The following is a 24,443-nucleotide window of genomic DNA, read 5'->3' on the forward strand; positions in this document are numbered from 1 at the left end:
TCTTTAGGCCGGGGTCAGATGACCCTGTTTCAGAGTCTCCATCTCCAGGTGGTGTGAGCCTCCCACCACCTCCTCCCTCGTGCCACTGTGCTCCGCTCCAGCCTTAGTCCACACTTCATTAAAGCTGCAGAAAGCAAGCAGAGGAGTGCTTCTGCACACCAGTGCCCTGAGAGAGATGCTTCTTTCATTTTTCCTTTCTACCATCATCTTTCTATGCCAGGCTCATATGTTCCCTCTGTCTATTTTTCCCCTCTGTCTTTCACAAACACATACGCACACAGCATTTAAATCACGAGTGTGTGTGTGTGTGTGCTCCATCATACTCACCTGTCAAATATAGCCTCGCGGGGACTCTGCAGACAGCTCCCCCACAGACTATCTCTGCGGGATGGATGGATGTATGGGACCAGCTGAAGCAGCCCTGTTGCAGCCTGTTTAAGGAAGCATGTCGCTCTGCATGTGTGCTCATGACATCACCATGTGGGTGATGACTTTCTTGGTGACAGGACACTGAAGTGCCGTCTCAACTGTGCTTTGTGTGCTGGAATGAGTTTTCTTGACGGTAATGAAGAACCGGTGAGTCCTAGTGGCTGCTGACCACATGAGATGTTTCCACCTGTAGACCACAGGTCTGGGTCACTGGGGGTCTGGGTCGTGAGGTTTGTTGTGTTTTTTGTGATTGAAATAAAATTAGTGGGCATTTTTCATTTAGTGAAATATGGTTATTTCACATAGATTGTATAAAAAGTAGACCAGACATTCTTTAGGTTACAGCAGGTTTATTTCTGCTGCCACTTTGTGTAAACACACACACAACCAAACACATGCAGGCAGTGTGGAGGATTTTGCTGTCTGTGCCCATTATTTGAAAGCGAGGTAGAACAAGACAGAGCGCGGCTTCTGACCAAGATTTGAGCTCACCAGGGATCTATTGGAAAACAGTCTCTGTGCTCCCATTCTTATCTCTGTCTCTCACACACACCACACACACACACTGCACTGCTCTGCATTTACACTCGATCACTTAAGCAGATGTCATGTACGCAGCGTACACATCGCCTGTTCTGTCTCTTCTGCGCTTGTCTGTTTGCGTGTGCGCACGTGTGCATGCATGCCCGTGTTTATGTGGGGTTCTGTCTCTGCGCTGGATTAAGCTGGTAGTGAGCTCTGTTCTCCCCTGATCGTCCCAGGTCCGTGCTGTTTAGCCTTAGTCCAGAGATATTCAGAGTCCAAGTCAAATCTCAGGTGTCTTTCCAGAAGTCCAAGTCAAGCCTCAAGTCTGTGGGGTGCAAGTCCGAGTCAGGTGTAGAGTCCAGTCATAAGTTATTTGCAGTTGGCTTTCCGTTATACGAAATAAACCCACGCTGAAAAATGTATACAAGTAACAAGATTATTTCATACAAATAAGTAAGTAAAACTGTAAGTATATTTTGTTCCATATTTTTAAATGTTTTGTTAATCCATGTTGAGAAAGCATGCCTTGACTGCATCTGGCCTGCTGTAGACGCAGTCTGAACCTGGAACGAGCACAGAGAGAGGGCCCGTTCACTGACTCGATCAGGCTCTCTCTCAGGTAGACAGCACTCCTTGTTACGGGTACACTGGTACTGTGTCTGATATTTCCCTAACAGTGTTATTCTAACAGTACTTCTCCTAGAACCTGACATAGTTAGTGCAGCTGCTGTGGAGCAGTGTGGGGCTCAGGTGGTATCTGGGCTGGGTTAGTCTGGGGGGGGAAACAAGAATCTAAACCAATCATTTGAATAAAGACTTTTCCTTTCTGTCTAATCTCACATAAGTGTCTTGCCTGTCAGTTCTGAGCCGGCGATGCACAGTGTTTTAATCTGCCATTTTACGGATACGTTTCTGAGCTGTGGTTAGATTGTCTCACTGCAGTTTTAGAAAATCACCAGTAGACAGGGTTCAACATGACACACAACAAACGCAGGACGCGTTAGACGTAATAACTTTCGCCCAAAATGATCGAAGAGCACTTCTCTAGCCATTTATTCTTACTGTGTGTCAGAGGCTCAGTAGCTGCAAAATTCGCAGAAAATAACACAAAAATAACCCCGGCGCTTTATGGTTGTACACTAAACTTTCCGCGCACGTCTGTATTCCAGTTTATGGTTTCCCAGAGATCTCATCTTCACGCTGCATCTTCTTAAAATATTTCTAAGTACTCTTAAAGTGGTACAGTTAAGCCAGGCGGGCTTCATTAGGCAGGATCAGTCTTCTAGTTCGCTTTGAGTGGAAGGAATGGTGTCTCCCAGCTGACGACCCTACAGCTAATCCATCAGGCACCAGCAGTGATGAGTCTGTCCGTCTCCATCGTCAGATCTCGTCTTTGCACATTGCTCTGTAAAGACCTTGAAAGCCTCGAGTGCCTAACCAATGCGCCCACTAACCACCTCTCCCCACAGGGGTCCTGTGGAACCTGTCCTCTTGTGATGCCGTTAAGATGACAATCGTCCACGATGCCTTAACGACTCTGACCAACACTGTGATCATTCCCCATTCCGGCTGGAGCAACTCGTCCTATGATGATGACCACAAGCTCAAATTCCATTCTTCACTTGTGCTCCGCAACACTACCGGCTGCCTGAGGTACCCACAGCACTGCACTGCCCCCTTGTGGAAAATGCTTCACTGCAGCACAACAAAGCCACTTTAGATTAGGTTTCAAGTCACGTATCCCTAAATATAATGAGGTGTCCAAAGTTGTCTAATGATCAGAACCAGAACCAGTGGGTAGGAGAGATGTTAATGTTTAGAGCTCTAAATTCTGTTAACATGTCACCAACATCAGGGTATTTATGATGCGTTAATTAGTCTACAGTATTTTAATGCAAAAATACTGTTTCCATATTAAGCTGCAGAAATGCCACTGTGCGCTGACGAGGGCCATCAATGGGTGGTTATCTGACCTGCCCTGCCCACACACGACTGTCTTTGATTGGATGGCAGTTTAGTAATTTCAGCAAACAGATGAAAGCCCTCCCTTTTAATTGACAAAATAAATTGGTCATAACAGTCACTAGTGCAAAAGTGAGTGGCACCCTGAGTGGTAACATTTAGTGCAGCAAAATATCTGCCAGCAGCCAGAGGAGTTGGGGGGTGGTTAGATAATATGTCTCCTGCCTGTCTGCTTCTGAACTATGACGACTGCACACTCTAAACCAAATACTACACTGATACTACACTGTATAAGGGAGAAAAGCGGTCAGATCGCCCCCTACTGTTTGCATTCAAAACACACGTTAACATTTTGCCCCGATCGTGATCGTGATTTGCCCCGATCGTGATCACATTTATAAACAGAATTAAAATATCGATAATAGACATATCGTACCAAAACTGATAATAGACATATCGTACCAAAACTGATCAAAAGAGGATGCACAGGGGGACGACACTTTTATAAGGGGTGAGTTATGTCTAATTGATTTCTCTGGGGAGAAGGCATCCACCTGACATCTCCCTTTAACTCGAGACCTGCTAATAGCTATCAAATGGAACTGGGTCGGAAACAAATGAGTAGCTGTTTTTCACACAGACTTCCTGGAGTTGGTCTATCCCAGGTGGAGTCTGAAAACTGAGCCAGACTCAAAGTTTTCGTAAGGGAGTAATAATCAACTGACCCACTCCCATTCGACCCTAAACTGCCTTAATTCCATCTATCACGTATAACTAGGCACATGTGCATTACAGCTACAGCTATACACTCACACACACTCTCTCTCACACACACACAGTGCTGCTCATTGGAATTGTTATGCACCACGAGGTTTAATTTCCGACCGGATATGGCCCTGGGCCGCTTGTTGCCATAGGAACCTGAGCTCGGCAGGTGAAGAGGCCAGGAAGCAGCTGCGCTGCTGCGACGGGCTGGTGGACTCGCTGCTCTACGTCATCAAAGCCTGCGTTAGCACATCAGACTTCGACAGCAAGGTACACATGCATGCACACCTCTAACACACATGCACTTGCTTAGAGTTAAACACGTGTGCTTATACCTCGGTGCCCATACATGCCGGTGCATCTGCACAGCGTGGAAATAAACGCAAGCTCAGAGTGTCTGGAAGCTTCCAGCCTGCAGGCCTCAGATCTCTAAGCCCAAGTAAATGCTGCAGTTAAAGCATTTAATGCCCTTTAGTACATTATTGTTCCTGAGCGGCTGGCGGGCGGCGTGTGTGACTAACACGAACATTCACCCTCCCTCTCTGCTGCTGGCCCATGCTTCTCCCGCCCTGCGTGAGGCTGGAGGTAGCCACGCCCCCCGTGGCCTCACCTAGGCCAAATTAGAGCTGTGTGCCCAGGCCTTCTGATGCATAGAGGATTGTGGGAAGAAGGGTTTGTCTAGTACAAGTTGGTTTAATTTTGCCTAGCAGGTCAGGCGCTCGCGGAAGCCCTTGGAGGCGGCGTGGAGCACCTGCTTACGGGCGTGTGGTGGGCGCGTCCAAGCGGAGTTGCTCTAATCAGTTATGCCCTGAATCTATCCTGGAGCCAGATGGTGTTAGGAAACCTGTGAGGGGCTTGTTCTGGTTTCTCAGGCTAGCTTCTGTTCTGGACCTGTTTGGCTCCGTTCACCTCCCACAAAGGAGGCGATTCCTTTCATCGCTTCCTTTTGCCCTCTCTGCTCCTCACCCTTTCTCCTCCACTCCCTTGCAGATTGTGGAGAACTGTATTTGCACTCTGCGGAATCTCTCATACCGGTTGGAGCTGGAGATCCCACCCTCACGTCTGATAACCACTGAGGAGGTAGACGGGTCACTGGGGTCGGAGTCACCCAGTAAAGAGGCAGACTACAGCTGCTGGGGGAGGAAGAGGAAGAAAAAGAGGAAGAGCATCAAGGAGGAGCAGGTGTGCCGGAAGAACGCTTGGAATGTCAGGAGACTAGATGCATTCACCCTTTATCCCTGAATGATCCAATCACATAGGTTTATGTAAATATTAACGATTCCTGACCATTTCATTGGGCCAAAGCTTTTGAAATGTTTAACAGTGTTTAGTCCACTGGGGTCACTTTCATGTGTGGCAAAAACCAAACACCCCCGAGATGTCTGTGCTGTTTCTGCTGTGCCTGCTTTTTTGCACTTGGCCTGCCAGTTAAAGCATTCCGAAATAATCACCGCCTTCGGAGAATCGTAGAATAGCCGCAAGCATCACTGGGAAGAATATGCCCTATATTATGGCCTATAAAGTGCCGTCTGCTGCACCTGCTACTGGGATGCTGCGCTTTCTGAGAGCAGCCTGTGAAACCTGCAGCACACAGGTTTTCTGCTTGTGAGTTAGTGGGTGCTTGTGGGAGGCAGGGTCAGCGCTGTCGGTGTGCAAGGTCACACCGTCACACAAGCGGTGGTGGCAGGCTTTGATCCTGTACATGCACTCACTCTAGTTTAACTCTCATGATCACTCTATTGGCCGGATGTTTGCATACAAGTGCAAATGATACGATCAACCTGTGTTTACCCATAACTACGTCTGGCGTAATTTGAAGACAGGCTTGTTTGTTCCTGTACTGGCTGTCAATTCATTTATGTTGCAATACACTAACTAGTCTGTTGGTGTGGGTGTGTATCATGTGTGGGTGTGTTGTGGTGTTAGTGGGATGGTGTGGGACCCATCCCTGGCTTTTCCAAGTCTCCTAAAGGCGCTGAGATGCTGTGGCACCCTGCAGTGGTGAAGCCCTATCTCACCCTGCTGGCAGAGAGCTCCAACCCTGCAACACTAGAGGGCGCTGCTGGGTCACTACAGAACCTCTCCGCAGGCCACTGGAAGGTAAAGGTTACATGTGTGTAAATGAGATTAATTACATTGCAGTATTTGAGGATAGCTTGCGAAAGGCTGTTAGTTATAAATAAGGCCCTATTTAATATGTAGAAAAAAAGTTCATAATTTCATGGACCTAGTTTCTCAAAAATTACAAATTTCATGTTTCATTTCACAACATTTATTAAGTAACACGTAGCTAATTAGCTAGGATAGTAACGTAGCCTTGTCAGGCCAGTCTGCCATGCTAATAGCCTGCCTTAATGGCTGAGTGGTGAGCACTGATCATCAGGAGCGAGTGTTGGGCTTCATTCTAATTGGGATGAAAATACTTCGGCTCTCTCCGAAGTATTGATAGATTATCAAGATGCTGGAGCGTCAGCCTCCAAAACATAACAGAAATGTGTGTAATTCCAATAAAAGGTTTTTGATAAAATTAATGTCAGTATTTTTTATCTATATTTATAAATCCACATCATTTTTCCAATTTTCCCACATTTCACAGAAAATCAGATATTTCATGGAAAAAGACTGATTCCGCAGCCGTGATGCGATTTTCACATCTGTAAATTTGGTAGAGCCCTAGTAATAAAGAATCTACATGAGCTCAACATTAGCTGTGGCACATGCAAAACTTAATAGTACAGTGTAAGACACCTTAAGTACCATCAAAGCTTCAACTTCACAAGGCTGAAGCTAATTGTGCTGCGTGTGTCTAGTTCTCGGCATATATCCGTGGGGCCGTGCGGAAGGAGAAAGGTCTGCCAATCCTGGTAGAGCTCCTGCGGATGGATAACGACCGTGTGGTGTGTTCCGTTGCCACGGCGCTCAGGAACATGGCCTTGGATGTTAGGAACAAGGAGCTGATAGGTGAGAGCACACAGTGGCGTGGCACCTGTCAGCCATATCAGCCCTCTGTCCTCTCAGAGAATTAGGTGTTACTAATCGGATCTTTTTTAAGACTTGAACTAAAACTTCATCAAATAGAAATGGGATTGATTTGAAATTGTATGGTTTAGTTTAACTTCTGCTGATTTACTGTGCGTGCGTGTGTACGTGCGTGTGTGCTCGTGTGTGCGCGCGCGTGTGTGTGTGTGTGTGTGTGTGTGTGAGACAGGGAAGTATGCAATGCGGGACTTGGTGAACCGGCTGCCCGGGGGAAGCACCACTCTGCTGTCTGATGAAACGGTGGCAGCTATTTGCTGCACGCTGCACGAGGTGTCCAGCAGGAACATGGAGAACGCCAAAGCCCTGGCCGACACGGGCGGCATCGAAAAACTCATCAACATCACCAAAGGCCGTGGAGATAGGTGCGTTTAACCCAGCCACACACAGGCACACAACCAACTAACCAGCCAAGCAACCACACATGCAAGGCATGCTCTCCTGGATACAGAGGCGTGTGTAGACGTGGCGCCCTCGGTAGCTGTGAGCAGTGGTTTAGAGCACTCACTTTGACTTCTGCTGCAGGTACTCTATGAAGGTGGTGAAGGCAGCCGCGCAGGTCCTCAATACACTGTGGCAGTACAGAGACCTGCGCACCATCTACAAGAAGGTAAGAGCGGCTCCACCCCCTACTCCCAGTCCCATGGAAGTGTAGAAACAGGTGGTGCCCTGGGAAGATGGATGCAATAGCATCATATAGTGGTACGGGAGACCTGTAATTCAGCAAGGTGTAAAGGATGGTGTACATGTTTACATGTCCAGAACTCTCGCAAACATGCACACATGGATTAAGTATGATTCAGTCTAATCCTGTACATGTTTGAAGGATGGTGTACATGTTTACATGTCCAGAACTAGATCATGCTTAATCTGTGTGTGTATGTGTGCGAAGGAAAGATACAGACAAAGGAAAAGACTGTGTGTGTGTGTGTGTGTGTGTGTGTGTGTGTGTGTGTGTGTGTGTACTGTTACACTTATTAGTTTGTGCCTATGAACATCCATATGATGTAATACCCTGGCAGAAGCGTGAGAGAGCTCAGAGCTGTTTCCTGTTGCAGGATGGCTGGAATCAAAACCACTTCTTGACTCCTGTGTCCACTCTGGAGCGAGACCGCTTCAAGTCCCAGCCTACGTTACCCTCCACTTCCATTCAGATGTCTCCAGTCCACCAGACAAGTAGGCTTCCCTGCGTCTTATTGGAAATAACGGCCATTTATTTGCCTTTGAGAACGTTTGAGTTTTGGTGTAAAGCGAAAAACACACACACCACACACACACAAACATGGAGGTTTCCTTCAGTTTCTAGCAGCTTCTCCAAAATATTCTAGCTTGTCTTGTCATCACTGAATGGGAAAGCAACAGTGCCCTCATGTGTTTAATCTCTGTCACAGATCCTTTGAAATAGTAACATGAATGAATGAATTTTCTCTGCAGCGGTCAGCGTAACCTCATCCCCAGCTGTGCTGGGCATTAAGGAACAATGCTCAGATTACCAGAGGACGCAGCCATCTATGCAATTTTATAACTACCAAGGAGACAGTGTTCACAAAACCCCATACACAGGTGGGAAAGGGCAGCTCAAAATAAAATTAATTCTGGTTTAAGAGTTGGGTAGTAAAGTTGTTTGCAGTCTGAGATTATATTACTGTTGATCTGGGAAATGTGCCGTAAGCATTTACTGTCGTCAGTGATTTACACGGGCGTTTTTCCCCAATAACCAGTATTTTCTTTAGAAATAAATTGAATGGAATATGGGATATAAGGTGTGTAATAAAATCAGATGTGAGCATGTCCGATGGCCTGTGGCCATACTTGTTTTGGCTTGTTTTCTGGAGCTGGTTTAAGCAGCACTCCGCAGTAAAGAGCACTTGGGCGTAACCCTGTCAGCCAAGAGCCCAAAGCAGAATGGCTGACCTACTGTGGGTCTGTTTCAGGGTCTGTGAAAGCATCTCCCTTTTACATCAGCTCCTATTCCTCGCCTAGCAGAGAGGAGTCGAGGAGAGCCCAGGTGAGTCCCAGCCAAGGGGTGCTCTCCATTCACCACACTTCACTCACACTCCAGCATCATAGCTACTAGTGCAAATAAAAGCCAGTGGAACCAGTTGCCAAGATGTCAGCTGGGGAATTCTTAACCGATCACTACTGCCTTCTTGCTAGCATATTATGACTTTTCAGCAAATAATTCCTTTAAACCCTGAGAGTGTTTTCACTTTCTGTGTAATTCACTTTACTGTTGGTGGGGCAGTTCAGTTGTAAACAATTTAAGTGGAAAAAATGCATGAGACAGATGCTGTATCGCAGGACATTTAAAGTGCTGACATGCTGAAAGAAGAGATGATGAGAGATGAGATGACAGAGGTGTAAAACAAAGCAGGACATGGAGACTATAGCAGAGCCATGTAATGTATGAAAGGAAGACAGACACAACCTGTGTGAGCTGCACAGAGCTGCTTTCACTTCCACTGTGATCTCTCTGTATCAGAGGTTATGGATTAGTTTCAATCCAGTTTCAGATGAGTCCACTCCACTGCAGTCCAACTCCAGCTGTCCTGTGTGTCCTGAGGCGTTGCTCATTGATTGTGTGTCGTGTGTGATGTGTCCTCAGCATATGTACTACGGCGATGAGGGTGGTGCGAGGAATTATGAGCAGTATCGGATGTACCTTCAGTCTCCCCAGGGCTACGAGGAGCCGTACCTGGAGCAGGCTGTGCAGTACTCCACGGCTGACTACACCACACAGCCCCACGCCCTCAAAACCACCACCAACTACGTGGACTTCTACTCCACCACACGGAGAGCCTCGTATCGGACCGAGCAGTACCCGGGCTCGCCGGACTCCTGGGTGTAGAGAAGGCAGAGACGCTCAGACTGTTCCACAAACATGAAAAGAGAACTTTAGAACTGCGCTTTTGATTTTAAGTTGAATTTCTGAATGTGGCTGATGGAAAGACAAAAATGTTTAGCCAAAGAAGGAAAAGATGGAATGTGTGGTTTTATATACCGAAGAAGAAAGGTAGAACCATGGTGCGTGCGTGTGAGTGTGTGGGAACAGTATGCAAATGCTGTGAATCTGTGGACCAGAGTTCTGCTCAGACTGGCTAATTAGATTATTTTCCTGTATGGAAATGCTGATAACGGGTTTGATGTAGGACTGGGTGAAGTGCAGAAATGCAGAAAGGTTTTGCGTGAGTAAATCAGAAAGGTTGTTTGTATGTGCTTAGGGTGGAAGTGATCATGAACCCATACCTGAAAAGAAAAAAGATGATGATTATTGATATTAACAATGATTAAATAATGATCTAATTACTAGTTTATACAGAAGGAACAAAATTGTATCGTATTTCTTGTTGAGATTGTGAATGCCACAGAGTCTTGTACATTTCTTTCAGAATATTGTAAATATAGAAGAGAGATAAAATGGCACCTGGTTTATGCTCTTGTGTGCTGGAGACTTGTGCCATGTTAAAGAGACATAGAATTCCATAATCCAGAGCCAAGGGCAGGATTGGCATCATAATCCTACAGTCAATCTGATGTAATAAAAATTTCATCTTTGTTTTTTTTTATAAAAGTGTTGCATACTTTCATTCTGTGTGTAGTCCATGATCGATAAGGGAGCCACATGTGTTCCCCAAATTTTAAAGCAATTGTTGATGTCTGCTTATGGTATTGCACTGAGAGGAGGTGGGCGTGGTGAAGGGCAGTAAATTGGAGTGCCCTTTATACGAAGAGAAAAAATTACCAAAAAATTATTTAAAACTATATGATTAGGATAAGGATAATATTTAACATTTATGTGCTTGAAATTGCATTCAAAGAATACAATTAAAACACTATCTAACTCGGGTGGTAATGATGCACTTTGAAAGTAAAAATCTAAATTTGTATGTAAAATTACCTGGAGTAATGTAATTTTTACCACCATAAAGTAGGAGACTTATGAAATTGATTTTTACATTTTTTACAAGTGTTGAAAAGAAGGACGGCTCTCTTTTCCAAAGCGCGTACGTCTGCCTACGTCACTTCCGCTTCGGGCCGCTCGTGCTCGTGCTCGTGCTCGTGCTCGTGCTGTCGGGTCTTCCCGTTACGCTCCGGCTGGTTCGCCGTGGCTTACACAACACGAGACGAGGAAGTCATCTGGCTAACACCAAATAACATAGACCTTCGGATAGGCGACGTGGACACTTACGGTAAGAGCATCTAAAACCTTTAAATATGGCACTGAGGGAAGAAGCCAATGGTTTCGGGATCTTCACTCTGGTCGTTGGCTAAAACTCATTCATGGCGAGATCTGCTCGCCGCCTCCTCCGGTTTCAGACGCATGAAACCAAATACATTCATCACAGACATTTTTGTTCACTGTTAAGATATAGAGCAGCGAAAATTAACTGTCATTTGTTGTCTTTGTCCGGTTTTCCATACATGTATGGGCTAGTTTCTGAAATGTTCAGCGTCCTTTGTTAAAGTTCAGGATAAATCTGGCAACAGATTTGACAACTGAACATTACTAGAGAACTAGAGAACAAACGATTCTAAATAAAGTTTCTGTGTGGTTTGACTTTTTATTATTCTTGTTATGAATGAATGCTACTTATTAATACTTAACGCTCCTATAGCTCATCTGGTAGAGCAGGTCGAACGAGGTGTTAGTCACACCAGGGTCTTGGGTTTGTTCACCCGGGAGCACACATACCATCATACTGATAAATATGTTAGTTGCTCTGGATAAGAACATCTGCCAGTAGATTTAGATGCAGCAGCTGGGTTGAAGTACTAGTAAAAGTCCTAATAGTGTCAACTGTCAAAGACGGTTGGCTCTGTATCTGCTTTCTTGTTTAGACCTGTAGAATGGATAACTACTCTGAGCTCCTATGCAAGTCTGATATAATGGAGAAGTTATACACCATGTGTATTTGCCAGAATGAGCCTGTTAAGGCTCACAAATGTTCAGTTTGTCCAGTCGGAGCAAACTCTGAACTTAAGCCATTGTTCTTGCCTTGTGCCTCTTCTCATCCAATCCAAACTGACATGTTGTCAAAAGACCCACTAGAGTAAAGCTGCTTTCCCTGTGCGCCATAGTTCACCTGAAATAAGCTTTAACTTGTAGTAGATAAGAAGAACGTCATAATTGATTGTGTCCTTTAGAAAAAAATGATCTTCTGAAATCCTTTCTCTCGCTCTCTTTCCAGGAGAAACGGTCTGAATCCAATGGAACCCACCACTGAGACATCATGTGTCTTGTGGCTGAGCTCACAGTGCCCTCTTGGTCAAAGCTGTGCACTGTGACCACATATCTGCCATTGCTGTGTCTTCTGTCTCTGTGAGGTCACCCTGCTGCCTGCTGGACTCCGCCCCATCACAGGCATGGCGCCCGTGCCCCCAGGCGTCCGCTTCCTGGCTTCCTTTAACCGGGACCAGTGGTCAGTTCACCCCACTCTCCTCGCTGTGCTACTGCCCACCACGCTCAGGCCGCTACCCACTGATCTCTTTTCTCTGCCTCAACAGGACCGTCTCTGACAACTGTCTCCTTCGGCTCAGGGCCTCGGTGTGTGTTGGCAGACACATTTGATTGGCATTTCATTATACTCTGTGTACTGCATCTCTAAGAGGAGACAAGTTAGGATCCTAGTACCTGTACATGTGAACATGCCCTAGAGCCTTTAAATTTTGCTAGGTATGTCTGTACTTGGTAGTTCCTTTTTGTTCTGTCTGATCAGGTTATTGAGCCATATGGTAATGAATTACATGCAGACCTGTTTGGGCTGGTTATGGCTAGATTCATGTGCAGACCTGACTGCCCTGGTATAGTTGGCTTGGTGTGTGTTGCTCTGTCTGTGAACATCCCAGCGGCCAGGTAAGGAAGAGTTCTGCTCAGTGAAAGATGAATAAACTTTGTAATCAGGGAAGACACCCACACATACTCATACACTGAGTGGGTCAGACTTGCTGTGGTTTCCCTTAAGATGTTCTCTAAAAGGACTAAGGGTGGAATGGTTCAGTCAAGTCTGTTTAGTATGCACCACAGCTTGCTTGAATTTCTCATTCTCGCTCATTTCCAAATCTTAGAAAATCATAGTGCCCCAAATGAGACCATTGTCTTACTGAGTATTTGTATTCGAAATTCAAATGAACTAAATCTTCCTCTTTCAGCTGTAAACAGATAAGTGTTTTGAGAGTCTGAGGAGCTAGTGTGTAGTGGGTGAAGTAAATAATCTCTTCAGGGAGTCTGGGGGCTCCAGTGGGGAGAGAGCACAGCTGTCCTGAGTTTTCTCTCTCATGCATCAATGAAATTTTAGAATGAGCTTTGTTTGCCAAGATGTCACATTAACTGAAAACTTGAGTGGGTTTTGAGTGTCACTGAAAACCAAAGAGTGACAGAGTCACTAAGGCAGTCTTGAGAAATGTGGAGATCTAGCTGTGGCCTGTAGGATGTGTGAAAGCTTCTGCTGCCATATGGCTGCATTGCTACGACTAGTCTGTCATCACTGTGACGTGTCATGTAAGTCACTGCTATTTCTGTATGTGTTTGCTATCCGTGAATCTTTATCTTTTGTATCCCATACACACCATAGGAACACAGTCCCAGCACAAGGAAATGAGACGTAGAGAGGCTGTCGGTTGAAGGTCACGCTGCCCTGAATATTGACTATATGAATAAGGAGTGTGCTATACAGAGCATTTTCAATGAGGCATTTACTACATCTTTGGTTACGTATAGTAAATAAGTGAATAGAGTGACCAGTGAATGGAGTTAGGTTATATCTGGTGTATGAGTGAAGTTTTATGTGGAGAGGGAGAGAGAGACCAACAGGCAGAAACAAGAGCTAAGAGCTCATGAGTATTTCATGTGGCAGAGACCCCACAGAGTAATGTGACCCTGGATGAAGGAACTCCTACTGTATTCATGTCAGTCCCGTTTACACTGAGGAAAAACTGAGCTAATACGAGCCCTGTAAAAGCACTGCAGGTGTTGGAGCTCAGCGTGGTGGCGTGGCAGGCTCTTCTGGTTCTCAGCCAGCCTGGACCCAGCCAAGTGCAGCCTGTGTTCAGGTTGGACTTTTCACAAGTCCTTGGCAAGTGCTTACTTGTTTGCTAGACATACAAGACCATGTGCAGGGCTGGGTGGAGAGTGGGTGTGAAGGACAGCTTACATTTCCGGGCTAGTTAAATATCTCCAAGCTTCCTTACTCTGTTTGCATGTTTCTGGCTTGCCCATGGTATTGGGGTCAATTTCCAAACCACAGGCCCAAAATGAACCAACTAAAAGAAATGGCTTTTTTTCTGCATTTCTGCAACAGCATGTTTGCTGATCTTTGTCAGAGACCTCTCTTTCTGGCCATAGCTTTGAGCCACAGAGCTTGGCCACAGCTCAGAAGAGCAGGTGTTTGAGCCTAACTGATCACTGCTGCGCTGGAGACTGCCACTGAATCCAGGCTGCTCCTGGAAGACTATTTCAACTTTTGATAGTATCTAAATGTAGAAGTTCTCTCTTCTCTTTCTAGCTTTCCTTTAATGACTGTTTGTGTGTGTGTCTCTGTGTGTGTCTCTGTGTGTGTGTGTGTGTCTCTGTGTGTGTGTGTACATGCATGCGTGCAGGTATCGAGCCTTCACCTTTGCCCTCACCTTCCTGCTCTACACCAGCTTCCACCTGTCCCGGAAACCCATCAGCATCGTCAAGGTAACCATAAACCAACCGCCCCTCTCTGCAGTCAAACAGTCTGAGTAACGGACTCCAGTCTGTCTGTGGACACTGCCATAGGGCAAGAGCACTCTGAAATGAACATTAGACGTCTCACTGATGTTTCATAATTATAGCACACACAGACCCAGAAATGGAAAGTGACATTCTGTGCTTTGCCCAATGTGCAGAGAACAGTTTTAACAGTTTTAAGTTAAGTTTTAACATCTGCTTTCTGAAAGAGCCTAACAAAGTGCTTACCACCACTTACTCTAGCTACCATTGTCACTGGCATCATGAATTCCACAGAGAATCACCTACATGGAAGGATGCCCACAGAGTGACGGAGCTCTGTAACACCAGCGTATGTGATGGTGGAGCTGACGGAGCAGTAGTACCAGTCTCTCAGTAGTAGTATTGATCTAGCCTCACGTTCCCCTGTCCTGTAAACAGCCTGGGATAGGGGGTGGGAGTTAGGGACACAACTGTTTGGGGTTAAAGTTAAAGGGTTGCTTTAATGTTGCCAAAATGCCAAACTCAAATTTTGTAGAACCGTCCTTTATTTTCCTGATTTTCTGTGGTGCCTCCCAGATGGTCTGACCAGCAATGATTCGGTGCTGGCAACATTAGCAAGCTCATGTGAATGGTTGTTGCTACTCCTAAAGCACTCAAATGCTTATGTATGTGTGCCTGGGTGGTGGTGGTGTTTTGTTTAGAGCGAACTACACAAGAACTGTTCACTGCTCAGGGAGCTGCCCACTGACAGCAGCCCTCAACAGCTCAGCCTTCCTGTGGAAACAGACTGCAGCTGGAAGCCATTTGGTAAATCGCTCTCTCTCTGTCTCTGTCGCTCTCTTTCACTCTCTTACCCTTCCGCTGTCATGCGATGTCTCCTGCGCTCTCTTTCTCCTCTAAGGCAGTCTCGCTCTCTCACTTCTGAGGCCTGTCCAATGTTCTTCCTGTTGTCTGTAATCTTTTTTTTCCCCATCTCTCTGTCAGTCTCAGTGCAAATTAATGCTATCAACACTATCAAAGAAAACTGGCAGTAGTCTCTACACTTCATAACATTAGCAAAGAAAACTGGCAGAGCAAGAGTCTCTACACATGGCTTATGACTGTTTGTTCTGTGGTCAACAAAACCATCACTTCCTCTTCTTATTTGTCTTTTAGCCATCTTTGCTAACCATTCGTTCACTTTTATATCCGTGTGTGTGTGTTTGTGCGTGTGTTTACACACAGATAAAGGCAATTATAAGCAGTTGTTGGGAACAATGGACTATTCCTTTCTGTGTGCTTATGCAGTAGGAATGTACCTGAGGTAAGATCCAGTGCTCCCTGCTGTAACCCTGCTCCTACCCTAGTGCTCCTGCCCTAAGGAAACACTCCATTCTAAGCTATTAAAAAAATAATAACTACATGGTTTGTTTTTGTCTTCTGAAAGATATAAAGATACAGCCCTGACAATGCTTATTTTGTACAAATATGGCAGTGTTTACCATTAACTTTAAGGAGTGGATTTGACTGCAGGGCGCTGCGTTCGTTCCACCACTCAGTCCTCCTGTAAACATACTTGAAATTTGAGAGATGCAAAACACATGCTTGCTTTTGTTGACATCATCTGTTGCTTTCAAAAAAAAAAAAAGCTAGGAACCCAAGAAATACACACACACACACACACGGACACGCTCTCAAACACGCGTGTGCGCGCACGCCCGTCTCCTTCTGGCCCAGCGCTGCCATAACGCGATGGTTCCTCTTCTAGTGGGATCATTGGCGAGCGTCTCCCCATCCGCCTGTACCTGACGGTGGGTATGCTGACCAGCGGACTCTTCACCTGCCTCTTCGGCCTGGGCTATGTCTACAACATTCACAGCCTGGGCTTCTACATCTTTGCCCAGGTGAGCTTTTACTAATGCACACCCACACACATTGCATGGACTTATGGTTTTATGTGTGTGTGGCTTTTGTTCTTTTTTAGGGATAGGCATCCGCAATTAAATGTTTCTCTTGTGTTATGCAAGTTTCTCTCTCTCTCTCTCTCATGTATTACATATAAAATATCTTTTTCCTCTCTATTTCCATCCTTAATCTGCTCGTTCTCCCCCCGTTTTCAATCCTCACTCCCTCTTGTTACAGATTGCCAACGGTCTAGTGCAGACAACTGGCTGGCCCAGTGTGGTAACGTGCATTGGGAACTGGTTTGGGAAGGGCAGGTGAGGGGCTGAATTCTTTACTGTATTATGTATAATGAGGAAACCGCCTAAACCACACAAATCTGTCGTCCCGGTGACAGGTCCCATTGTGTGAAGCGGAGCACGTCTGTCACTGTGGGCTGTTGTTTATTTTTACCCTTGGGGGTAATTGCTGGGGTGGTAATTTTTCATTTAAAGAAATTCCTTATTGTTAATTAATGTTTTTATTTTTACTACTGGCGTATGTATTTACAGCTACTTGGTTATTTATAAATAAATAAGTATCTCATGAACAAACCTTATTAAACACTATTATCTTGTGAATGTAGCAACAAATACCATTTTAGACAAGTTTTGGTCATGGCTGCTCTTGGCCCTGATGTGGTGTGTGTTTGCTATGGTGTGTGATCAGGAGGGGTCTGATCATGGGACTGTGGAACTCCCATACTTCTGTGGGGAACATTCTGGGCTCTCTGATCGCGGGATACTACGTGTCCTCTAACTGGGGCCTGTCCTTCATCGTCCCCGGCATCATCATCGCCGTCATGGGAATCATTTGCTTCCTCTTCCTCATCGAGCGTGAGTGCTTTCAGCTGGCGCTCAGTTTGACTGAATGTTGTCCCCCGTTTAAGGTCAAGCAGACCTGGCTGTATGCATAGTGCTCCCAGCAGGACCGTGTGGTATATGTTGTTTGTTATTTGCTTTTGCAGTGTTTGCTATTGCACTTGCAAATGAGGCCTCTTACAGACCTCAGAATGTTTGTCTTGTGCTGTGAGCGTCCTGAACAATCACATACATTGTAAGGGATTGCTCTGTTCATGAGCACTGGCATTCTTGTGACCTGTGAACAGTTTCAGTGATGGTGATTACAGCAGTTAATCATGTCATGTTAGTATTCACCAATGTGCTTTCATCTTTTGCAAGATATATCACGCACACAGCAGTTACATCATAGGATTTTTGGCTATATTGTGCAGGCCTAGGTGTCATTAAAAATTTGATTTGATCCTTTTTAATATTAGATAAGTATAATACGCATGCCAATGCATATTAGGATTGTCATCAATGTAAGCTAAAACAAGAACATTCAAACATGTCAACTAGTATGTGTGATGATAGATGATCACTTGCCCTCTATCCTTTTGTCATTTGGTGTGTGTGTGCGCATGCATATGTGCTTAGTCCTACGTGTGTGATAGTAATGCAAGTGGATTGATTTTTTTTTTTTCTGTTGTTTTTTCACAGACCCCAATGATCTGAAGAGTGTTGGAGCTCAGAACACCGAAAACAGTAACCAAGCAAGTCCATCTTTCCCCTTTGTGTGTGTGTGTGTGTGTGTGTGTGTGATCGAGAGAGTAAGAGAGAGCGCATACTTATAGGATTAGGATTAAGGCTAATGATGGTTAGGTATGAGCATTCAAATTCCACTGTTGTTTCCATAGCAACTGTCTCCATGGAACACCTGGAAAACAGAACAGAGAGCACTTACAGAAAATGCAAATTTAATATGTAATGTTCATGCATGCTCATTCTTTCTTTCTCTCTCTCGCTCTCTCTCTCTCTCTCCCCCCTCTTTCCCTCACACACACAAATACGCACACTCAATAATCAGTTGTGTTCATGGCAGAAGAGCTGGAGCAGCGTTAATGGCCATAAACACCTGTACTTGCAGTACAAGCAAGAAGCCAAAGTTCAAGTAAGACTTCCACACCTGTGCATTAACCCTTTCCCCATCAGCTCCCTGTCTTTAAGGGTGTTGCATTGTGTGTGTGTGTGTGTGTGTGTGTGTGTGTGTGTGTGTGTGTGTGTGTGTGTGTGTGTGTGTGTGTGTGTGTGTGTGTGTGTGTGTGTATCAGAGCTCAGATACAGAGTTGCTCCTGGGACAGGACAGCACAGGCGTGTGTGTTCCTGTGCAGCAGATTGTGGTGGTGAAGAGTGGGGCGGAGCCATCGGCCATTAGCTTCATGGGCGCCTTGCATATACCAGTGAGTGCTGTGCCCACATACCCCCACAAGCCACCTGCCCATACCACATGCCATGCCCCCTCCTAGAGACAAGCGTTAGAAAAATCACTCCATCCTGTCTGTGCATTCATGAATCTATACATACATTGATCCCTCGAAAAATTGTCTGCATTCCCTTAGTGTGTGTGTGTGTGTGTGTGTGTGTGTGTGTGTGTGTGCGCGCACGCGCGCATCACTCTCTGTCTGAACTCCATGTGCAGGGCGTGGTGGAATTCTCCCTCTGTCTGCTGTTTGCCAAGCTTGTCAGCTACACTTTCCTGTTCTGGCTGCCCCTTTATATCACTAAAGCAGGTGAGTTGGAGGAACACACACATACAGAGAGAGAGAGAGACCTGTGTGTGTGAAATTGGAATGTTGAGGGCTTGTTGGTTATTGATATGTAGGACAAAGTTTTTGTCTTCCTTTTTCTTAGCTCATCTTGACGCAAAGAAAGCAGGAGATCTCTCCACCCTGTTTGACGTGGGAGGAATTATCGGTATGTTGAGTCACCTGCTCTGTGTTTAGTATGAGTGGGGATGAGTTCTTTTCAGTACTGAACAAGGACACGTGGGATCTAACTTCACATTTCCTGCTATATCAATCAGATTTACCAGTACAATTTGAGATGGTTCCTGATCATTGGTTGAATCTTTGAACAGTGTATTTTAAACCGAGTTGAAAAGATTCCTTTTCTTGTCCACGTTCGTATTAATTATTTTACACTTTTGTATACATGTTGCTTATGTTTATTAGTAATGGAATGGTGTGTCTGCATGTGTCTGCGCATGTGTAGGTGGTATTCTGGCGGGTGTTGTCTCAGATAAGCTCGGAAAGAGAGCCACTACATGTGCCATAATGCTGCTATTGGCTGCACCAACAGTATGTGTCTACTGCCCCCTGGAGGAAGGGCATGCAATTACACTAAACACAGTTTCCCTGTTAGAGAAACAACAACCAGGTTTTCTCTGTTTGACAGCATGTGTACACAGTATCCTATTGCAGTTGACTTAACACAAGGCACTATTGTTACATTTACATGTCTTGTATACATTATTACATTTCCATATGTTGTGGTTGCAACTGATGCTACTGTTTTCTAGTTGTATGGCTTTTCCATGATGAGCCAGTTTGGCCCAGGGCCTACTATTGGTAAGACCACCTGTAACAAACAACACTGAACATATAAGCCAAACACAGCTCATTCTTTAGGATTTACAGTGTACTGAACATTCGATCCATGTTACTGGTGCTTCAGTCAGCTGACATTGAATGAAACTGCGAATGCTATTTCCTGAAGGCAGTGTGCAGTTTGTGTGAAATTTTAAAGTGTGTTTTTGGTCGTAGGTATGCTGCTGGTATGTGGTGGATTAGTTAATGGACCTTATGCCCTCATCACAACAGCTGTGTCTGCTGATCTGGTGAGTGAGAAAGTGTTAAGAGAACCTTTTATGGGCTCTGGTGTATTTTTGTGTCCTATGTCTTTTCTGTGCTGACCCTTGTGAACTTTCCAACTTCCAGGGAACCCACAAGAGTCTAAAAGGTAATGCGAGGGCTCTGTCCACAGTCACAGCCATTATCGATGGGACAGGCTCTGTTGGTACGTGGATCAGACCTCTTCTATCTTAACATTTTAAGCCTATGGTTTTCATAGCTAGCTTCCAATTTTGTAAATAACCATGCTGTTTAGTATTAATACAAATTAAGTCAGATGTAGTAGTCCATGCATTCTTCAACAGAGACTAGGGTTAAGCTCAATATATTGAAATTCCTTAACAGTGCCTGTGCTGTTGGAGCACGTCTTTACTGTACTGCATTTAGCTCATAAAGGGCATAATGAGTAAAGGGCAAACGTTGGTCATTTTAGGAGTAAACGGTAAATCTGCCTGCAGTGAACAGCATTCATATGGCTACAGCATCTTTTGTCTTTTGCTAGAGTTACAGCTTCGATTTTTGCTTTAACCACTCTGTGCGCTTCGGATTATCTCCATCCGCTGAGCTCCTTATGAAAGTCCCAGTTGATCCTGTGGTTGTACTGGAGTTGAAGAGGTTAATCAGCTTCACTAACCTCTTAATGTGAATCATGTTCCGTTCCAAATTATTTGCTTTAGCAAAATTGTTCCTGGTATAGTCATGCCATTAAAGCTACGTTGAAACTGAATTGAATAATTTCAGTTGTCTGTAAAAGAGCAGTAACAATCCCAAGTTGCCTGCAAAGATTACAATAAGGGGCTGGCTGAAGAGTTAGCCAATGTTGTCAGCTTCTGGCTGAGCCTCTAAGTGAAGCTGTAGTTCCTGCATCATGTTGTGTGTCTGGCTGAGGTAATAGGAAATTGGAGCAACAGTTTCTGGACTCATGACAGCATTACAAGGATTCTGGGAGGTGTTCTATAGACCTTTCGCTGGAAAGGCTCAAACTTGTTTGACCAGGAGGCGAGTCGCCCTCTCCTAGTGTTCTGAGAAGCAGAACATTAACATTACGTGGAAGTTTCCATGCTTCTCCCTCTGCAGCGTGATTTACTCAAATGAAAGTCTAGTTCATTGCCTTTGTGTTATGCTATCATTAGAAATACTAATCAATTAGGAACCAAGTAAACAAAATAAGTATGGCAAATCAGTGTGTATAATTGATCAAAATATACAAACGATCGCATTTTAAAAGAATAAATGATTGTTAAAGAATGAATTTGGATCAAACAAGCTCAAAACATTTTCTTAGTAATAAACGTGTGAAAGGTGAAAGGTTTTCTTTTATGATGGTAGGAATAAAATGGCTTCAGCTATAACACGGAAGCCCAATCTATGATAGTAAACTTCGTTCATTTTAATTTTGCTCTGTTCTAAAGGGCTAGCCATGGCTGCTTTCATGCAGGTGGAGCATTTTAACTTGCTATGTGAGTGTAAGCAATTGGCACAGTTGAAGATGACATTCTAACTGTCCAAGATTGGTGCCAAAGTATTTAGGATCCAAAAGAAACATAAAACGATTGTTCTTGGAAAATGATAAAGAAACCAAAAAGGTCTTTCTCTTCCTGGTCATCACTGTGACTCCCTCCCCTTTCCTTCGGGCCCTGTAGGCGCTGCGTTGGGCCCCCTGCTGGCCGGACTGCTGTCTGCACACGGCTGGGATCAGGTGTTCTACATGCTCATGACGGCAGACTTTTTGGCACTGCTGGTGAGTCCTGCCCAGAGCAGATGTGGGCTGTAACACTGACCGCATACGTATACGCACAGTCATCCTGCACGACACGCTTGACCCCTGTGCTTCGGCTCGTTTACAGCTGCTGCTCAGATTGGTGATGAAGGAACTGAGGTCTAACAAGAGCCCTCCGGGAGCTGCTGTGGAGTGAGTCCATGTTCCTCTGCTTTGTGTCTGTCTAAATCTCTAATCATAACGAAATCAATGGAAGAAACGGTATGCTCCTGATTGGTGTTTCTCTGGTTTCTAGACTAAAGGAGCACTGAGCACTTTGCACTGAGTGGGAGAGTGAGTCGAAGGAGAGGTGGAGAGGAGGCCGTGGACAGCCTCTGGCCTTTCTGCTAGATGGCCATTTGGCCCATTTCCCAATCTGGACCAGAACTGCACCTTGGCTTTGTTTTTGTCCTAAATGGATAAGACCAAAATGTCACTTGCTTTGTCTGTTTACTTCTCTGTTCCCCATTCCTGTGGCCTGTGTAGCAGACTATTACAAGTTCATGTAACTTTGTAGGGACCAGAAGCCCAGCTTTCCCTACCGGTTGACCATTAACTTGCAATAGTTAAATGAAGGAGGAAAACATAACTAATTATTAGTTATGTTATGAGGGCTAATGTACTTGTAACAAGTCCAAAATCACATTTTTGAGAATAAGTTAAATGGTACATCATTTAATGTGCGTGAATATTAATATATGAAGTAGCTTGCAGAATTCTGAGCCTATGAAAATAGTCACCATTTTAAAGTACTGCTGTAAATTTCTTGAAGTAAATATAATAGCCTGTTTACTCCCTACTCACAAATGGATATTCATTATATTCATTATCCTTTGCGATGGGAATTGAAAGATTAACTGAAGAGGTTGTGTGGGTTGTGAAGATGCACGCAAGCACGCACGCAGTGGCAGTTCAAGCTCTGTTGGTCTAAGCTGTAAATTTAAAGGCCCAGAGGAACAGCTAGCTACTGGCTGACTGCTAGGTCCGAAGGCATGTCTTAGAAACGGCATTATTACTGTATGTAAGCAGGTAAAATCGTTGCACTTTTGCATTTAGTGTTGTTGAAGAGATTCTATATATCTGCTGGTCATTACAAACTGATCTGGGTGTCTAAGACAAGGGATAACGGAAACATGGATTCACCAAGAGTTGGAGCCATTACAATAGTGCTTTCACTTTTTACCAGTACAGAAAGGTTAGCGAGGCTAACTCTAAATGAAACCAATAGGGACCACTTTGTGGAAGCTCAGCTGGACAACGCTAACCAGCCCATCAAGCTTATTGGTGTTTAGCCAACATTGTATTTAGTTGTGTTCCTGCGCAATAGTAGTTGGTAAAGAGGGAATCTTAAATACCTCTTCAGTTATTACATGCATACACACTGCTGTCTCATTCCTTCAGATCTAGTTATATTTTCCCTCTTCCCTGTTCCCAGTAATTGTGTGATGTAGAAGAATGTCCTCTCTACTTGAACCATTTAAAGCCCCTTTGAGCATTTGGATATTGGAAGGATAAACTTATTTTATGTATATATGGGTACATTCTTAATATATTGTTCATTCCCCTCTTGCTTTCTACAAACCAAAGCAAACCTTGCAAGTTATTTATATACGAATATTATATTTTCGTTATTTAAATACTGTGTCTAAAATACTGTGGTGGATATTAAGTGTACTGTTTTCTCCCTTTTTTACATTTTAGGAGTATATTGATAGGGTCATGATTGCCATGGTACTTGGCATTCATCTCATATGTGCATTCAGACAGATAAACCTCTGGCCCTTTTGGATGGGCATATATTATGCGTGTATACTGTACTGTGGTCTCGTAGAGCACTCGTGCCATGAAGACGTTTCTTCTTTGGTTTTGGTTTTTGCTCTATTTATTTGTTTTTGGCTTTTGGTTTTGCCCCCCACCATCAACTCACGAGCACGAGTCCACATTCCAGCCGGTTTGTGGGTAAAGCTCATCCTGTGTTGGCAAGCACAAATCAAAATGGAGAAGCTTGCTTCTCAATGCACCATTAACCCAGAATCTGCCTTGACTGTTATGATTGGTAAAACTGGACATTTTGCCTTTGACTTACCACTTCTCTGTTTCTGATTCAAAGGCGGTGGGCTTCTTGCTTTTATCTAGCAGTAATTATGGCACAAGCTCATTTTACTGTAGGGCACATCACACTATGGATGGGTGAATGTATCTTGTATGAAAAATGTGTGTAATGGTTTACTGGTGTCACAAGGAAATCGTGCCTTCTTTTCCTGTTAGAATGCTCTTTGTTTCTTTTTGTCTGTTTGTTCTTGACAGACTTGTCTGTAAATCCAAGGCAACATCTGAGTAGGACGTCACTGTGTAATGTTGCTTTTTACATGAATATAATTAAGTTTAATTATGAATAAAGGGAAAAAATCTGTTTCGATTTGTTTGTATGTGTGATGATCTCTATATATTCATATTATCTGTGTAATATGTATGAACAAGTAATAAGCAACTTCCCCAAGACAATGGGCCTTTTCTCACTTTATCCTTCTCTAGATAATTGGTCGGACACTTCAAAGCTCTTGTTGTCGCTGAAAACCTGTGAACAGTACACATCCTGATCAGGGATAAATGAGCCATGGCTCCATTCTGTAAGTATTCATCTGGATTTGACATAATGGACA

General features: G+C 44.5%; 2 protein-coding genes across 11 annotated transcripts in view; both read left to right on the forward strand.

The window, feature by feature from the left end:
* The window catches only part of LOC113590629 (plakophilin-4-like), a 70,129-nt gene extending 59,846 nt beyond the window's left edge, over positions 1–10,283 (forward strand). For 8 of the 10 annotated variants that reach the window (XM_035523771.1, XM_035523773.1, XM_035523772.1 and 5 more), the window contains 11 exons: positions 2,424–2,607; positions 3,834–3,951; positions 4,672–4,863; positions 5,608–5,781; positions 6,492–6,642; positions 6,890–7,082; positions 7,243–7,327; positions 7,776–7,893; positions 8,152–8,280; positions 8,652–8,725; positions 9,323–10,283. In XM_035523771.1, coding sequence (XP_035379664.1) covers positions 2,424–2,607; positions 3,834–3,951; positions 4,672–4,863; positions 5,608–5,781; positions 6,492–6,642; positions 6,890–7,082; positions 7,243–7,327; positions 7,776–7,893; positions 8,152–8,280; positions 8,652–8,725; positions 9,323–9,565 — 1,661 coding nt within the window. In that variant the 3' untranslated portion in view covers positions 9,566–10,283. The remainder of the gene's footprint in view (positions 1–2,423; positions 2,608–3,833; positions 3,952–4,671; positions 4,864–5,607; positions 5,782–6,491; positions 6,643–6,889; positions 7,083–7,242; positions 7,328–7,775; positions 7,894–8,151; positions 8,281–8,651; positions 8,726–9,322) is intronic. The other 2 variants (XM_035523778.1, XM_035523779.1) reach the window with 1 other exon arrangement.
* Positions 10,284–10,762: 479 nt separating this feature from the next.
* On the forward strand, positions 10,763–24,199 carry slc37a1 (solute carrier family 37 member 1). The gene is made up of 20 exons (XM_027030840.2): positions 10,763–10,907; positions 11,907–12,137; positions 14,314–14,395; positions 15,112–15,217; positions 15,635–15,713; positions 16,158–16,293; positions 16,532–16,608; positions 17,000–17,166; positions 17,833–17,885; positions 18,200–18,283; positions 18,444–18,572; positions 18,812–18,902; positions 19,024–19,086; positions 19,384–19,469; positions 19,691–19,739; positions 19,935–20,008; positions 20,109–20,187; positions 21,665–21,762; positions 21,869–21,933; positions 22,037–24,199. Exons 2-20 carry the CDS (start codon positions 12,082–12,084, stop codon positions 22,050–22,052), a joined length of 1,590 nt encoding a protein of 529 aa, XP_026886641.2. The 5' UTR covers positions 10,763–10,907; positions 11,907–12,081; the 3' UTR covers positions 22,053–24,199.
* Positions 24,200–24,443: the final 244 nt, after the last annotated feature.

This window comes from Electrophorus electricus, chromosome 2 (genome assembly GCF_013358815.1).
Source record: "Electrophorus electricus isolate fEleEle1 chromosome 2, fEleEle1.pri, whole genome shotgun sequence".
Lineage (NCBI taxonomy): Eukaryota > Metazoa > Chordata > Actinopteri > Gymnotiformes > Gymnotidae > Electrophorus > Electrophorus electricus.